Source organism: Callospermophilus lateralis, chromosome 4, assembly GCF_048772815.1.
Source record: "Callospermophilus lateralis isolate mCalLat2 chromosome 4, mCalLat2.hap1, whole genome shotgun sequence".
NCBI lineage: Eukaryota > Metazoa > Chordata > Mammalia > Rodentia > Sciuridae > Callospermophilus > Callospermophilus lateralis.
This window is the reverse complement of record NC_135308.1, coordinates 77,752,120-77,770,060: the sequence shown is the minus strand read 5'-3', so window position 1 is coordinate 77,770,060 and position 17,941 is coordinate 77,752,120. Positions and strand designations below refer to the sequence as shown.

Genomic DNA, 17,941 nt, shown 5'->3' with positions numbered 1-17,941 from the left:
TGGTCCTTGAGCAAGGTCACCTTTCAGAAGTCCTTCCACTAGACAGCATGGAAGTAAGCTGGCAAGGAGATTGTCATACCTACTTGGCTGATGGCTCCCAGCATACTCCCAAAGTTTTAATTAGATGTTCAAAATGCACATGTTACATCTATCATTCTTGATCCATCTGAATTGCTGTCTGTGTTTCTCAAAAGTAATTGTCATTCTCAAAGATAATTCCCCTGATATCTTGATACTTCCCTTTGCTTTTTCCAGCTTCAAATGTCCTGGTTTTTAAATTCCATTTCCTTGGTTTCCACATTAGTTCAATGGATCAAGCCCTCTAGTAGCTTCTTGAGCAAGGACAGATGGTATTTGGAGAAGGTTAAATAGTCTGCATAATTTTTAATTATTGATTGGCCATTTTTAGAGTTTGAATTAAATATTTCTGCAATAATTGTGGATTTGTTAACATTTTTGTCATTTCTGCCAATGTTTGATACATATACACAGACAATGTTGAAATTTTTTTTGTATTATGTATGTAGCCTTTTGTCCCTATTGGTACATTTCACTTCTCCCATTCTGCTTTAATATTTTAAAAATCAGTTTTTGAGTATCACTTTTAATTCCTCTGTTTTAAACCTTCTGTATATTTTTATGCATGTTGATGATGAAGAGTATCTAGATGAATTTTCAAATACAATATAAAAATTTTCCTTATTAATAGGTTTAACCCATTTCTTCATTAATGCTGGTAGAGGTATATTTACTTCTACCACGTTATTTTTGTTTTCTATTCCCATAGAGTTTTTTTTTCAACCACCTCTGTTTTTTTAACCTTGTCTTCTACTCAGTTCTTAAAATTTCTCCTTGTAAGTTTTTCTTATTTCTTAAGTATTTAATACATTTAAATTTCTATTTCTATTTTTACCCTAAAATTTAAGTGTTTTTGAAATCTTAATTTTTTAATTTCCAATTTTACTGCCTATTATTCCACATTAGACTATTTTAATTCATAACCACATCTGCTTAATGCATAAACTTTTTTTTTGACAATATTTCTAGATAGTTACATACATTTATTCTAAAATTCTTCTAAATTATTCTTATCTGGATTTCCTAAACTGCTGATAATAAAAATTTATGGGCATAAGAGGTTATGAATTGTCTTTCATAAGATATATTGTCAAGGACCTGTCACATTTTCTATTTTAGGCTCCCATGCAAATGGTTCAATTAATTAGAATCCTCAGATCATGAAATGATAACATAGAACATATCACTTATTTCATTTATATGTTTATTATTTCTCCTTTATCTTTAGTTCCTCCCCACTCCAGTCTTAGTTATTTACTCTAATATACTTACTTATATTCTTAAATTTCTATTTGTAGACCTTTCTCTAAAATATATCTTCTGCAGTGGAATTGCTGGGTCATCATCAGATACATGTAAAGTTTGACTAGCTATTGCCAAATTGCTCACAATAATAGTTACAAAGTCCCCAGGAAAGACTCAGAGGTCTCACATTCCAGCAGCTCCAATAGCACTGCATCATCACATCTCAACATTTAGCATCACCCAATTAATCAATTATCTTGATAATCCATTGGGCTTTAAAGTGATTTGTCATTATTGCTTGAGTTTGCATTTATCATTTTACTCATTTGCTTCACCATCCCCTCATGTACCTTTTAGTGATTTGAACCTTCTCTTTTGAGAACTGCCTATTTCTATTGGTTTATCATATTTAAGGACACCTTGCTTATTCTAGATGTTAGACTATTTTGCATTTGGGTATTAAAATGTATTCTGCTTTTTATGAATCTGATGACATTTTGTTAAAAAACGACTGGCGACTTTTGTTAAAAATATTTCAAATATTTAAAATATTATAGAAAATAGTATATAAACCACCATGTACTATCACTCAAATAAAACATTTAGAAACTTATGCCAAACTTATTTCCTACATTCATCTACCAAGCTTCCCTTTTAGATTATTATAGATGTATCAGTCCTTCTTTAAACACTTTATTATTTTTTTCTAAAATAGATGGGTTTTTTAAACCTATTACCTCAATTTCATTATTCCATCAAAAAAACAGAATAGTACTTCCTGAAAAATCAAGTTTTAAACTCTCTAACTAGAATTTTAAGTATATTTTAATGTTATTGTAACAGAGAAATAATGTATCTAAGCATAACAGGATAGAAATAAGATCCATAGATTCTATTGGTTAATATGTCTCTTAATTCTATTTAAAATTAAAAGAACCCTCTTTCTTGTTTCTTTTGTTTTCTTGAAATATGTTTATTAGGAAACTGTGTAATTTTTCCTGTAGATTTTTCCAGTGGCTGGATTTTTCTGATTGCATCTGCCAGTTATCATTTAACACTTTTCTCTATCTCTTACATTTCCTATACTCTGGTAGTTAGATTTAGGTGCTTTATCATATTGGAGTTCATTTTTGTGGAGGAAGTCAAGAAAACTTCATAGATATCATCATATATTTTTCTTAGAACAGACTTTCTTATTGTGATGTTCGCAGCCATTGCCAATAATTTCTTAGATACATTATTTCTCTAGCCACTGTCTCTTAGTCTTGGCACTATTTAAATTTTTGGTCAAATAATACTTTGCATGGAGAGCATCCTGGTATGGCAGATGTCTAGCAAGATCTCTGACTTCTTGTTAAACACCAGTAGCACTGGTCCCCTCCCCATTTGCTGCAGCTCAAAATTCTTCAAACATTGTGAAATAGCTACTAGAGGGCAAAATATGTTAGCTAACAAATGAAGCATGATAGAGTTTTGTAAACTCTAGAATAATAATTCTCAACAAAGGGTAATTTGAGATACTTTTGAGCACATTATCTAAATGATATTATTTTATCTAAAAATTAATAATCATTCCCTAAAATTTACTTGTCAACCATGCCATAAACTTAGCTCAGAAATTTTATTTATTTTTCTCCCACACAAGATTTGGGTCTGAAGGGCGTGTGTGTGTGTTTGTGTGTGTGTGTGTTTAGAAGCTAAGCCTCAGCCTAGCTACTAAAGCCCAGGTCTTTACCATTCCTTCTCAAATGTTCTTAATTCCTGAAGGTATAACATCATCTCCCCCTATGATCAGGAACCCCAGGTTATCTCTTCCTATAGGGAAGATTTAGGAAAACTAACTGAGGTGACTCCTAACTTATCATAGGAGAGGGTAATAGGTGACAGCTACATGGCTCAGGAATCTTTGGCAAAGTAGTCTGTTCTACCATAATATGATGCAGCTGTTCAGTGTGGATATATTTTCTTCATTAGCATTTGAAAGAGTTAGTTCTTGGAAACTAACCTAAGAGCTCTCATCTCCTTGACTATTATAGGGGAACAGATGGCAGTCATAAACAGATGTGACTAAGTCTTAATAAATAAAATTGTTTTCATTAAAAAATATGGTTGTGTGAAGTGGTCTCTTCCTGAGTTTTAGATATTTCTTAATGGCAAATGCTCTGATCACTCCCTAGGATGGGCTAGTAAAAATCAATCATTTCTTTTCTACTTTTTAGAAATTAAATGATTACTCTGTGATGCATATTGTAGTAGCTGCATTATTATAAATTGCAAATGGCACATCTGGCTCTGCTTTGAGTATTAGAGAACTCCACACTTGGCTCAGCAATGTTAGGTGGTCCTTTGGATGGCAAGTTTATTACTAGTACTATTTTATCTTTGTGCTATCTGCTGTAAATTTCAAAACTTCAGAGATAAGGTTTCCAGAGATATCTATATTTGATCATGAAAATGGAGCAATGGTGTGGGCTAACAGGATAATTTCTCCGTAAGTGACAGTAGTAGTGTTATCGATGGCTAAAATGATAGTGCTTAAATATGTAAGACACATGACACATAGAGAGTGTCATGTGACACAAAGAGAGTGTTGCATGCCTCCCTGCAGTCTACAGTGAGCTTAATACCACTATTCAAGCCTATTTCAAAGTAAGGACAAAAAACATCCCTAGGAAGCTTGTGGATTATTCCTTCTGTGATAGAAAGGGCTCAAGGATCTTTCTTAAGTGTAATAAGATTAGAATAAATAAATGTCTGTGGGGATCATGGAAGCAGGGTATCATGTGTCAATGGCTGCCACAGTCCAGCTGCAGCAGAATATCCGGGGGGTGATGAATAACTTGTATATCTTGATGCAGCAGGAATTAGAGCCGTTTATTGTAGGATCTGAGCGATATTTATACATTTTACACAGCTTATCTAATTAGCATAAAATAGATACAGCAGTCAACCAATAAGGAATCTCCAGACTTAATGGCTCGCTTTTCTTACTTTACAAACCACTCCCTCTGGCATTTGGCCAGGTGCCATCCAGACTTGTTTACAGACTCTAACAAATGGCCTGTGAATCATAAGTTGAAATTTTTTATGAGGTCAAGCTATAAATTGATACTGAATTTAAAGTCCATGTAAGAGGTGCAAGTGAGGCATGAGTCTACAAATGCAATACAGGGACTGAAATAGGAAAATAACAGGCGCCAGAAATATCAGGGCAGGTGTTTTTCAGAAACCACATGAGCTGAAAAAAGGGTTTCTGAAAAAAAGGATTTTCCCCCTGATATCTGTGGCCTTAGATGTTGTTAAGAAATTGCACTTCAAGGTTCATGACTGGCATAGATATTCATGTAGGCTTTATATCAACCACAAACATGCCAGTTTCGTAAGGAATTTGAAAAGCTAATATTGCCTGTATCAGTAAGACAATGAGAATGAGATTTCTAACAAATAAATGTGATTTAACAGCATTCCCTGAAATGTTTTAGGGAGAAAAATTCTGAGTTCTTAATTTTAGAGAATTTGACTTTTATGCCACTATAAAGAAAGGATAGAAGCATTACAGAATACAGATTGGATAGGAGACATCAACGTATATGAGGAAAAAAAATAAGAAATTGATATAAGGCAGTAATGGTAAGAATGAATATGATAAATTATAAAGAATTATAAAATTTTAAATTAAAAATATTTTATTAACAATTACAAATTGTAGGTTTGGTTTCAGTAGCTAAATGAATGGTTGGGCTGGTCATTGAAATAAATAGGAGAAAAAGAATGAAGAGAAAGTAAGTTGTAGCAATAAATCATGGCATTTTGAGGGTTTCTGTGATATTTTTATTATAAAACATTCAGTATACAATTATATATATGGACTTGAATTTTCAAAGATCTTTATGGGAAGAAGAAATGGAGTTTAGATTGAACAAAATATTGATGGTATGCATCATGCAGTCAACAGGAATTGGAGCTACCTAGGAAGCACAAAAGGAGACATGTCCATGACACAACTTGACAGTTTCATCAAAATTGATCCCCAAATTTATTAGATGCTTCAGAAATTGCTTTTCTTCCTCTTAAACAGATTAAATTGCTTCATCCTGACAACTCTCCCATCCCGAATGAAGTTATCCAATTGCACCTAAAGGACAAAATTGTGGGTAACTACACCACAGATGCAAATGGCATTGCACAATTTTCCTTGGACACATCTAAGCTTACATACCCAAACATCACTTTGAAAGTAAGTTATCCAAAGGCAAGTAGAGAAAAACAAACAAGCAAAAATATATTGGCTAACTAAGGCTTACATTTATGCTACATTTTATTTTTGGAATAGAAATGGGGGGGAAGCATGTTACTTTGAATTTAGAGTGCTACAAAGTGGTTAACTATTAAAGAAATAGTCTCTATAAAATAGATAACCATTTTACAAATCCTGAGAAAGTGCAGGCTAGCCTACACATTAAAGTATATAAAGGAAAATTAACTGAAAATAAGCCACACTTCACTTTTATTGTTGAACTAGAAAGAGAATTGCATTTCTATAGAGGAAAATACTTGTAAAATCTTGTAATCTATTATCATGGATAATGTAAAGAATTTCTCTGCACACATTCAAGAGAGAAGCAACCTAGTATCTTAAATGAGTTAGTAATGACTAAATGTCAAATTTTCCTAGATATTTTTAAAGGACCTCACAGACTTGTGTGTTTGGTAACTGACCATTGTTAGATTAATCTCCTTGCTCTATTTGATAAAAATTTTTTTTCATTTTTCAGAAAATTCCATTGTGTTATTATTTTCAACATCAACTTATGTATGCATTCATATGTTCTTCATATAATATTGAGAGATACAATGTATACATACTTGTAAAAACATCACTTTAGTACAGAGCATAGTAAAACAGTGTAATATTACTGAAACAGGATTTATATAATAATTATAAAAACAATATAGTGGTGATTGTAGAGTATAACTGGAAAGTTGGATTAGGGAATTCAGTCAGACTATAAAGAATGGGCCTGAAATTTTCCTTTAGAGATAAGCACCATGATGAAAAACCATCTTAGCAATATTTTTTCACTTATCCTTTCTTTTTACTTTAAAATAACTAAATTTGATTTTTTGCCTAGGCAACCTACAAGGACAATGAAAATTGCAATGCACAGGGGTGGGTGTTGCCTCATTACCCACAAGCAGAGTACTTTGTGACCCGATTCTACTCCAGGACTAATAGCTTCCTAAAGATTGTCCCAGAGATGGAAGAACTGAAGTGCAACCAGCAGAAGAAGGTGACAGTGCACTACTTTCTCAACACGGAAGACCATGAGGACAAAATCTATACAGTAAACTTCAATTATTTGGTATGAACTGAAACATTCTGCCCAAACTAGAATTGCTTCTTGACTATAAAATTTCTTTGAACCTAATATAAATCCTTTGGCCTGAATATCATGAAAAAGGTCAAAGTAAACATAGAAGAAAAAATTTAACACAACTGAAATTTTAAGGCTCCAGTTTTAAATTTAAAAAACTAATAAATAAAGAGGAACCAGACAGAGGATGTTACCCTAACCTTGATTCACTCCATCATCCTTGCCACTCTTCTTCATAGTTGCCCATTTTTTAAAATACTATCTCTCACTCACATTTTTTCTTTCCTTCAGCATTTCCACAAACATTAAAGTATTTTGGACTAGTAAGTCTGGACACCAAATTCTCAGAATAGTCACTATATAACTCCACACTAACCCTTAGCTAAGCTGACTGTGGCCTCTTTTGTCTCCTGTAGGGCCTGGCACTAGCCAGCTTCATTCTGCCCTTTGGCCTTCTCTACTGCTGACTCATGAGCCTGTTGTTTTTAATGACAAGCCACATTCTTATCTATCTCAGGAGCCTCTCGCAACTTTTTCCCATTTGTTGTTCATAACTGTCATCTTTCCCTTTTGTTGCCACTGCACCTGCACCACCTGTACCCCCTTTTTCTGGTTGATTCTTCCCATCATTTCTCACTCAGGTGAAGTGAACTTTCCTATTCTCACTGGTAATTCAAGTCTTACTATGTACACTTTCACAGTACATTATTGTTATCTATAGTCACTCTGCTGTCCAAAAGCACACCGGAACTATTACTCCTAACTATAACATTGTATTCATTGATTAACCTCTTGTCATCCCTTCCTCCTTCTCACTCACCCAGCCTCTGGCCACCACCATTCTATTCTCAACTTATATGAGATCAACATTTTTAGATTCCACATGAGTGGTATCACACAATACTGGTCTTTCTGCGCCCAGCTTAATTCATTCAATCATCTCCATTTCCTTCCATGCAGCAATAACATGAAAGTCTCTTGATAATGCCTCTGTGAACTGTGTTCCATTAAAATAAATAAATTTAAGTATAATTCAGGAAATAAAAATATGAATGAAAAGTTTTTCATCTGATCATAGGAACTGATTTGGAATATGTAACACTAAATTGTTTTATAGGAAATTTAACCATGAATTTTAAATTCTCTTGAAGATTGTTAATAGGATTGTATGCTCATAGACTTGTATCCTGAGTTCACTGTTAAACATTTTCAGTTATGTTGTTCAGACCGGGAAAACAGAAAAATTGTGTAAGTTTATAATTAAGTGAAGTTTGGTTTCTATTTTATAAACTTTGTCATAATATTTTTTCTCCTAGGTGATTGCAAAAGGTGTAATTGTTCTTCATGGGCAACAGAAAATTGAGAAGAAAGATGCTTGTGAGATTTCTAATTTGAGCATGGGATTTTATGCAAATAGAACAATTTAGTTGGGGCATATTATATATAATTTATATATATATAAAGTCACAGCTTTCACATTTTTAGGCCTACTAACCCTAAATCACCCTTGGAGACCATGTAATACATAAAATAGACAAAATATCAAAGAAAAATAATCAATTAATAAGTATTTATAAAGCTAACTATATTTAAAGCATCGTATATGGGAGAGAGCAATTGTTCCTTCTCTTTCTCTTCCAGGAAATACAGTTAAGTATTTACACACTCAAACAAGAAGGAATAAACAATGAAACAAAATAAAATTTAAGAGTTTGAGGTAATCAGAAATGTCTAACTAGTCCTTCCAGAGCAACTTATGAGCTCCTTCTAAAAAGATTCCATAAATTAAATGTGTTAGATTGGGGGAGTCTTATTCAGTAGCAGTGGGTGGGATGTCTAGGAAGGTTTCTGCAAGATGACAGTCGGCTGTTTTACCAAGGCACTTCTTCAGTTTGAGCTTTTCTTTCCCCAGCTATGAAGGGCATATTTTCCATTCCTATAGATGTTAGTGCCCAGCTAGCTCCTTCTGCAGTTATGCTGGTCTATAGTTTGCATCCTGAAGGAGAAATGATTGCTGACACCACCCGATTCCAAATTGAGAAATGCTTCAAAAATGAGGTGAGGAAAAAGGAGCAAAAGACTCTTTTTCAGATTTGTTCAACTTATTGAAAAACTAAAATGAATTTGAAGTGCATTGTGCTTATACCCCCATTTATTCTGAGTTTAAAATGAAATAAAAGCTAGAATGGTAGTTAATATATTAGACAATCAAAAAGTATCAGGATTAGGCATTCACTTTGGATGTCGTTCCTATCCTTCTAAGTTACTGGTGTCATTAGAAGAATAAATCAGAGAACCCTTCCAACTTGTATGTTTGAAAATTAAAAATAGTTTGAAAGGTGATTCTTCCCAAGTGATTTGCAATACCTTAACCCTTTTTTTTTTTGTTTTGTTTTGTTTTGTTTTTATTTTCAGGTCAACTTAAAATTTTCTAAAGAAAAAAGTTCACCAGGATCTACTATCAGTCTTCAAGTCTCAGCTGCTTCAAATTCTCTTTGTGCTCTTTGGGCTATAGATCAAAGTGTATTGCTACTGGGGAATTATGGTCAGCTCTCAGCACAAAGCGTGAGTGAAACTACCTCTATTTACCACCAACTATAAGGGTTATGTTTTTACCTTTAGATATAATTGAGAAACCTTAAATAAACTACGGCACAAAGAAATTTTCTGGAATCCAAGGAAAAAATATTTCAGTTTAGAAATCAGGTCAAATGGACTTTATTTACTAATTATGCATATTCTCTCATGCTAAAAGTTAGCTTTCCCACTTTTAAAAATGAATTAAAAATTTTTAAATATTATTTTTGTCTTTTAAAATATATATAATATATATGTATATATACTTCTGTATGTATGTGTGGACATTCTTGTACTATTACTATTATATCTTTATTATAACTTTTGCTATCTGGTAGTGCTAATTTTCTGGTCTTAAAAATTATGTTCACTGCTATGATTTATTGGTTCTTTTATATGAATTTTAAGATCAAATTCTTATTCTCTGCTTAGAAAATGAACTGTTGCAAATTCTTAAAATAATTGCATTGAATATATACATTTACTTAAGGAGAAGTTACTTCCATATGATCTTGAGATTCCCATCTCTAAATATGCCTTATCTTTTCATTAAATAAATATTGTTCAATCCAGCTTTAATATTAAATATATATATAATATTAAATATATATATACATATATATAATATTTGATGAATGTCTGCTGTTTGACACATACTATAGTAAATGTCTGGTATATGTTATATAATTTTATTCTCATATAGCATTAATATAATATCCCCATTTTGACAAATGAATAATTTTAGGCTCAGGGAGATTTAACAAATTAACCAAGGGCATTATCTGACAATGTCTTTGAATGAGCCATCAAAGAATATTGAGACTTCCCTTTATCTGGAAGTTATTAAAATCCCATTGAGTTTCACCTATCTTTGTTGATTTTCTTTCAAAATGATTAAGCCAACCATTATTTAAGTGACTAAATATTGTTTCAGTCTTTATAGCTCTTCTTCCCCAGTAACTATATGTTACTCATAAGAAAAAGAATTTTAAAAATTGTTTATATATATATATAATTTTATATTTTTTATATAATTTTATATATATATATAAAATTTATATATATATATAAATTTTATATATATATATAAAAATATATATATAAAATTGATTCTCTTCTATCACTCAGGTATATAATCAGTTAAATTACAGGGAACTATATGGCTATTATTTCAAAAGTTTGAACTTAGAAGATGGCCCAGTAGTGCCATGTCTGAAAAACGAACAAATCCTACATAAAGGAATTTATTATGAGCCTGCGTTGGCTGACTTTGGAAGAGATGCTTATGATCTTGTGAAGGTAAGATGACTAGCATTAAAATGGTGACTGCATGTGACAATATATAAATAAGTAGAATAAAAATAATAAATGTCCATTGTATGAATTTTTAATCCAAGAATTATCAGTTTAATCTATAATTAGTATTAATATCTGAGAACTAATATTTCAAAAATAATTTATAAAAGAACTTATATTATACATTTGTTATAAATGATAATATTACATGATATAATATTATAAATAATTGATAATGTCATAATATTGCTAAAAGAAAACTAATATCTCAGAGAATTAAGTTTTATTGACACAGTATTGTATGCATTTTATGCTGAGTCTCTAATATAAATACACAAATTATGTTGCTCCTACATCTGTGCCCCAAATTCAAATTCTATTATGTTAAGTTATATACATTTTGAAGTGTTTACCAGTGAGATATTTTCACTAATCTAAGAAATATGTCAAATTCAAAACAGTGACAATATAGTGAAGTAGGAGATGAGCTGGGGTCTGGCTGGTTTTTTAGTTTGTTTTCTGTCCTCTCTTATTTAAAGGTTTTCCTCATTATCTGTTAATTGGGAAAAGAAGACAAAGGTCATTAAATCTAAGAACCTAGGGAAATGGAAAACATAGACCTTAGAAAATAGCCATCTATATATGTGACCAGTAGTGATGGAGAAATAAATAAGAGAAAGAAATAAAAACATCATCAGTTTGAAAAAACTGATCAAAATGATAGCCTGTACTGTCATATGATATAAAATTGATTTTTATCTTGAAAGGCAATAGGATTAAAAGTCTTCACCAACTCTCATCACCGGAAACCAGTTCTATGTGAGGATCTCAAACATCCAGGCTATGCTGATGAAAATTATTCAAGTGAGTTGTGATATAATGTAAAAGAGAGATGACAGCTTACAGTCTTGTAATTCATATAAATTGATCTAGCGCAAGAGGAGAGAATGTTGTTTTGTTCTGTCTTGTTTTATAATTAATTCAATAATTAATTCATAGCAAATGCTAGAAATATAGTGAGAATAAGGTAGGCAGATCTTTATATTCAAAGAGTTAGACTGAATTTTGGATCATGATAATATATAAAAGGCATAATTTCAGATGAACGTAAGTGCCCTGATGGCTAATATTTATTGAATGGTTGCTATGTACCAAGCAATATTTCAAGCATTTTACATATATCAACAAATTTGCTCATCACAAGGCTATAGATTAGAAACTGTTATCTACAATTTGGTAGAGAGAAAATGAAGCAGAGGGAGGAGAAGTAGTTTACCCAATGCCACAGAGAATAAGTTACAGAGATGGGAGTGTGGTCCAGGCATTCTGGTCCTAAGTCATATTATATTATGATTTTGTTGGACTCTTTCAAAAAAGTACTATAAAGAAAATATAAGGAAAGAGAGCAGACCATGAGGATGCTGTTTTAAGTAAGGTAGTCAGCAAAACTCTCTATTAAGAGAAAATCTTTGATCAGAAACCTGAAAATTTTCAAGTTCTATATAAAGAAATATCTGTAAATTTTTAAAAATATGAAGACATGATAAAAAAGGAAAACAAGAAAAATACATAAAAATCTTATACAAAATTTTGCTAGTAATTAGGAAAACTGATTAAAAGAACATCAAGAAATCAGTCCACATACATGCTAATAGCAAAAAGAAGAGAAAGAAAAGTCAGATAGCAATAACTGTACAAATTAACAAAATAGGAACACCCCACACACTACAGGAGGGAACCATAAGTCAGCACAGCCATATGTGGGTGAAAATCCTTAAACCAATATGCATTTACCTTCTAACAGCCATTACACTTCTCAGCATATATACCAAAGGATTTTATTCAAATTCACAAGAAGCAAGAATGTTATGGGATATCTAGCCCATTGTTGTGTGTGCTGCCATAGAATGGAGACAACCCAAGGGGCTTTTACTAAAAGGATGCATTAAAATCATGTGATGACTACATGCTATGGAATATTTTATAGCATTAAGAAACAGGATGAAGGCTGGGAGCAGTGGCCACGCCTGTAATCCCAGGGGCTCCTGAGGCAGAGTCAGAAGGATCCAGAGTTCAAAGCCAGCCTGACAATTTAACAAGGCGCTAAGCAAATCAGTGACACCCTGTCTCTAATAAAATACAAAACAGGGCTGGGGATGTGGCTCAGCGGTCTAGTGCCCCTGAGTTCAATCCCCAGTACTCTCTCTACCAAAAAGGAAAAAAAGAAACAGCAGGGATGTGTTTTAAGACCAATTTTTATGTGGGGAAAAGTAAGAAACATAGTAACATCCAAATTATACTATCATTTGCCTTAGTGAAAAATAGATAAATATTTTTCAAAACTTTTCTATTTGTCAAGTATATATATATACATATATATATATATATATATTCAGTATACACATAAAATAACTAGAGTATTAGTGGAGGGAAGAGTTCCTCAGGAAAAAGACAGGGATAATGTTTAGATATTTATATATCATATGTACTAATAATATATTATTTTATGTTTGCTTTCCAAGAAGTAGAAATATGGGCTAAAATTTGCAAATAGAAATAGACACAGATCATAGTCAGCATTCAAGATTATCTAGGTACATCTAAAATAAAGAATCAGGAGACTGTCTAGATGAAAGGCATTTGAAATTTAAAATGTGCTCATGAAACCTCCCATAGAATATGTTCTCATGACTAAGAATTAAAAGCTCCTGAGCAGTATGTATACTTTGAAAGACTATGAAAATGAACAACAAAAAGAAAGCTATCTTTAAAGCTAAATGGACCATTGAATAATAAGAAAAAGATATTAAAATGAATATTATATTGTTAAGGTATTTAAAAAGATGAAGTGAGCATTGGTGGTAAAATTCAAAGGAACTTTGGTTTTGTTTTTTGTCTTTTAATTATTTAGTAGGATAAAGTATTTCCATACTGGTTGTGTAGGATATGTTTAAATACAATATAACAATATATCAGTGATTGATGTTTTCAGGGGTGAATTATTTGACTTTTTAATAAGCATTTGTAAAATTTTCACAGGTTATTTACTAAATATAAGATATACCTAGAAATGGAATTTTAAAGCTTTGTCAAAGATTTTTGTGAGAATTGGATGAGTTTTTTGTTGTTGTTGTTGTTGTTGTTGTTGTTCTAATCAGTTATAAATAACAGCAGATAGAGCACAACTCTTCCTTTCTCTTGTACACAATGTAGATTTGTACCACATGTGCAGTTATACCTGTACCTAGGGGTAATCATGTTCATCTCATTCCACCATCTTTCCTACCCTCATGCCCACTTCCCTTCCCTTTCTCCCCTTGGCCCAATCAAAATTCCTCCATTCTCCCCACCCCCACCCCCATTATGGATCAGCACCCACTTATCAGAGAGAACATTTGGCCTTTGTTTTTTGGGGATTGGCTTACTTCATTTAGCATGATATTCTACAGCTCCATTCATTTACCTGCAAATGCCATAATTTTATTTCTTTTAATGCTGAGTAATATTCCATTGTGTATATATACCATAGTTTCTTTATCCATTCATCTACTGAAGGGTATCTATGTTGGTTCCACAGTTTAGGCATTGTGAATTGTACAGCTATAAATTGAAGTGGCTGTGCCACTATGGTATGCTGTTTTTAAGTCCTTTGGGTATAGACTGAGGAGTGGGATAGTTGGGTCAAATGGCAGTTCCATTCCAAGTTTTCTAAGGAATCTCAATACTGCTTTCCAGACTGGTTGCACAAATTTACAGTCCCACCAGCAATGTATGAGTGTGCCTTGTCATATAGGAAAAGTGCTTTCAATCTTGAGACATGGCAGTACTTCTGTCAGTGATGACTGCTATTATTATTAAATACTGCCCACAAAATATAACCCCATGTATTAAGAAATGAAGTTTGGGATATGAAATATTAATAATTTGCTGCCTTCCTCCAAATATGTTGTATTTTATTCTATTAAGACTTGTAAATTTACAAATAATAATTTTGTGTATTTATGGGGAACAATTGGATGTTTCAGTACAAGCATACATTGTGGAATGATCAAATCAGGCTAATTAACATACCTTTTGCCTTAAGTATTTATAATTTCTTTATGGTAAGAACATTTAACATCTTCTCCTTTACCTGGTGCTGAAGAACTACAATCAGAATCGTATTCTGATCGTGCTCTTGTTGGATCTTATACTGAAACACTGAGGAAATCATTTCCTGAAACATGGGTTTGGAATCTTATTACAACTGAGTGAGTTTTTAAATTATTATTATTATTTTTCTTCATTTAATTTTTTTTTGTCTGAGTGAGAGACAGTATCCATTGTCCTTCACAAAATGAGCATGCCCTAAAGAGTAAAGAGTGTGTCAAAATTCTGCCAAACTGTGATAGGTTTCTACTAAATTCTCTTTTCTTCCTTTTACTTTCTCATTTCTTTCATTTATTTACTTATTTTTCTTACTCTGTTACTTTTTGTCATTTACTTTTATAAGAACTTGACTCTGTTGGAAGGAAAGTTGTATATAAAATAGTCTGGAATTCTGTTTTTTGTTGTGTAACATGGTGAACATGACACTCATCAAGTACACATGGATATAAGGGAAACAGGAGAAAGAAGAAGAAATAAAATGCTAAGGAAGCAAAAGAGAGGGGAACAAAGAAGAAATAATGAAAAGGAGGAAGAAAGGGATGAAGGGAGGTTGAGAAAAATGAATTTCTAAACAGCATCCAAAAAATTAAAGTACAAGGCTAGTGTACACATTTTAAACTTGAAAACCACTTATGTGACTCGATTTCTATGCTTATCATTAAAAGTAGACTAAACCATACCCTAAATTATGTGTTCTGTGCAAATTAAATGCGTCTATAATTACATGTATCCGGCTCACCCAACATTTTTAAATGCTTGAGTGTCTAAGACCATTCATGGTGTCCACTAATAACAAAGATAAAAATATACTCAGATAAAACCATCTTAGTATTTTATAAGAAAGTGAGAGATTTGTGTCTATGTCAAATATCTCAGTAGTTTTTAATTTGGTAGGAATTGTAACCAAAAATATAGTCTCAAAAATATGTAAAGTTAAAAGGATGAGATCACAAAATTAAAAAACAGAGTAGAAGCAAAGACAACTTAGTACTACAATAGGAGCATCTAATGCTCAGAACACAAATACCTGATTTTGAGCTTCTTTATAGATAATGTATAACATAAAGCAAACAGAGTAAGATTAGAATAAAAAGAAGATTTGCTTACTGTAGTTTAGTAGCATTGAACTGTCAAAGGAAAGTCCATAAACATTTGAGTGGATGGGATGAAGTGATTATATGGTGACAGCTCCTCTCTTCAGTGGTACCTGAATCTCCTCTTTTAGCTCCACAGGAATAGCCAACCTTGGTTTGACAGTTCCCGACACCATTACACAGTGGAAGGCAAGTGGATTCTGCATGAATGACAAAGCTGGATTTGGCATCTCTCCAACCATCTCCCTGACAGCTTTTCAGCCCTTCTTTGTTTCCCTCACTTTACCCTATTCAGTGGTTCAAGGAGAAGCATTCACTCTAAAAGCCAATGTGTTCAACTATTTGAACAAAAGTGTTCAGGTACTAACTCAAGACTTCTTAGTAACATATATACCTTAGTAATAATATGCCTTTCCAGGTATGTCCTCCCTACTTTTGAGCATATTAAATAGCTTTACCAACATTTTAGTGTGAAGTTTAGAAATACAAATTACCATACCTGGGTGACTGTCTGAAAATTAAATAATTTAAGACAAGGTTTATGAAGTAAGTCATCTGTTTGTGAGAGGAGGATGGGTGGGAAGATTAAATGAGGAGATATGTGGCACCTCCATTTCTTCAACATATTCAAGAATTTTACACACAAATCCCTCTGAAACAGAAGGATTTACAAAATTAGTAAGATGGATGTTATTAAATTAGAATTTCAGTTGCTTGCCTTTCACCTTTGGATTACCTGAGGATATACAGAATATATGAGATTGTAGTAGTTTTGTGGACTTTTGACATCTGGAAGGTGACTTCAAAACCAAATAGCAATTTCATATTAGAAAAAAGCTCAACATCTAAACCTGGATATCATGTCTTAGTTTTAATAGATTCTAGTTCTGTTGCTTTGAACAAAGTACAACCTTTTTTAGTCTCAGATTAGGAAGGTGTAAAATTATGTTAATAATAGGTATTTCACTGCGTTTTTATGAGAATTGAATGAAATAATATTAATAGTCTTGCACAAAACACTGTCAATAGGCATTGGATTTATCTTACTCATCCCAGTCAGAATGGCAGTCATCAAAAATACAAGTAATAACAAATGCTGGAAAGGACATGGGAAAAAAAGGAACACTTTTACACTATTGATGGGAATGTAAATTAGTACAACAACTATGAAAATCAATATAGAGGTTCCTCAAAAGACTAGGCATGGAAGCACCATATGACCCAGCTACACCACTCCTTGGAATTTATCCTGAAGGATTAAAGTCATCATACTACAATGATACATGAATGCCCATGTTTACAGCAGCACAATTCACAATGGGTAAACTATGGAACCAACCTAGGTGTCCATCAACAGTGAATGGATAAAGAAAATGTGTTACAAATATACAACAGACATAATAAAATTATGTCATTTGGATGGAATTTGAGACCATTTTGTCACTCCTTTATTGATATCCATTTATTGGGTCAAAGTCACCAAACAATAGGTACAGCATGATGTATTCAAAATGCCAAGTAATATAAATAATCAACATATTTTTACTTTAACTGATACTATTTACTGAAAAGAATAAAGGGGATTGTATGTATTGTTCAGTAGTAGAGTACTTTTCTGACACGTGCAAACCCCTTGGTTCAATCCTTGGGAAAAAATAAAGATAAAATTGGAAAATAAATCATAAATATCTATTTAGTTTATCAGGATGCAGTATTGAGTAATAGTGATCTTTAGAAAAAAATAAGAGCATTTTTTTATATTCAAGGAAGTTTGTGTTTGCTTTTTTGTGAGACTGAATTGGAATATACTGTTCTAGATATTCTGTATATGCTATGTTATGAAACCAAGATTCATAAGAGCTTATGCTAATTTATGTGATCAAAACATCAACTTATTTTGCTGCGGATCTCTAAAGAAATGTCTTGTTTAGTCACTAGTGCATTGATTGCTTTTTCAAAATAATTAGTCAGAAAGTGTCAAAGGTCAAATTATAATAATTATGTAATGAGATTTTGAAAGTTTCCCCATGGTTTGGAAACCATTCTTTCTACAGCAGAATGTGAAATGGGAGAAATTTAACTTCTCAGGCATGCATGACTATATTATGTTTACATATGGAAAAGACT

General features: G+C 32.3%; 1 protein-coding gene across 1 annotated transcript in view; it reads left to right on the top strand.

Annotated features, from left to right (window-relative positions):
- LOC143398356 (ovostatin homolog 2-like) overlaps positions 1–17,941 on the top strand; it is a 60,312-nt gene that overhangs the window by 29,844 nt on the left and 12,527 nt on the right. The window contains exons 10-19 of the mRNA XM_076855324.1: positions 5,402–5,560; positions 6,456–6,687; positions 7,204–7,244; positions 7,912–7,918; positions 8,596–8,756; positions 9,114–9,263; positions 10,404–10,574; positions 11,339–11,435; positions 14,680–14,821; positions 15,946–16,174. Coding sequence (XP_076711439.1) covers positions 5,402–5,560; positions 6,456–6,687; positions 7,204–7,244; positions 7,912–7,918; positions 8,596–8,756; positions 9,114–9,263; positions 10,404–10,574; positions 11,339–11,435; positions 14,680–14,821; positions 15,946–16,174 — 1,389 coding nt within the window. The remainder of the gene's footprint in view (positions 1–5,401; positions 5,561–6,455; positions 6,688–7,203; positions 7,245–7,911; positions 7,919–8,595; positions 8,757–9,113; positions 9,264–10,403; positions 10,575–11,338; positions 11,436–14,679; positions 14,822–15,945; positions 16,175–17,941) is intronic.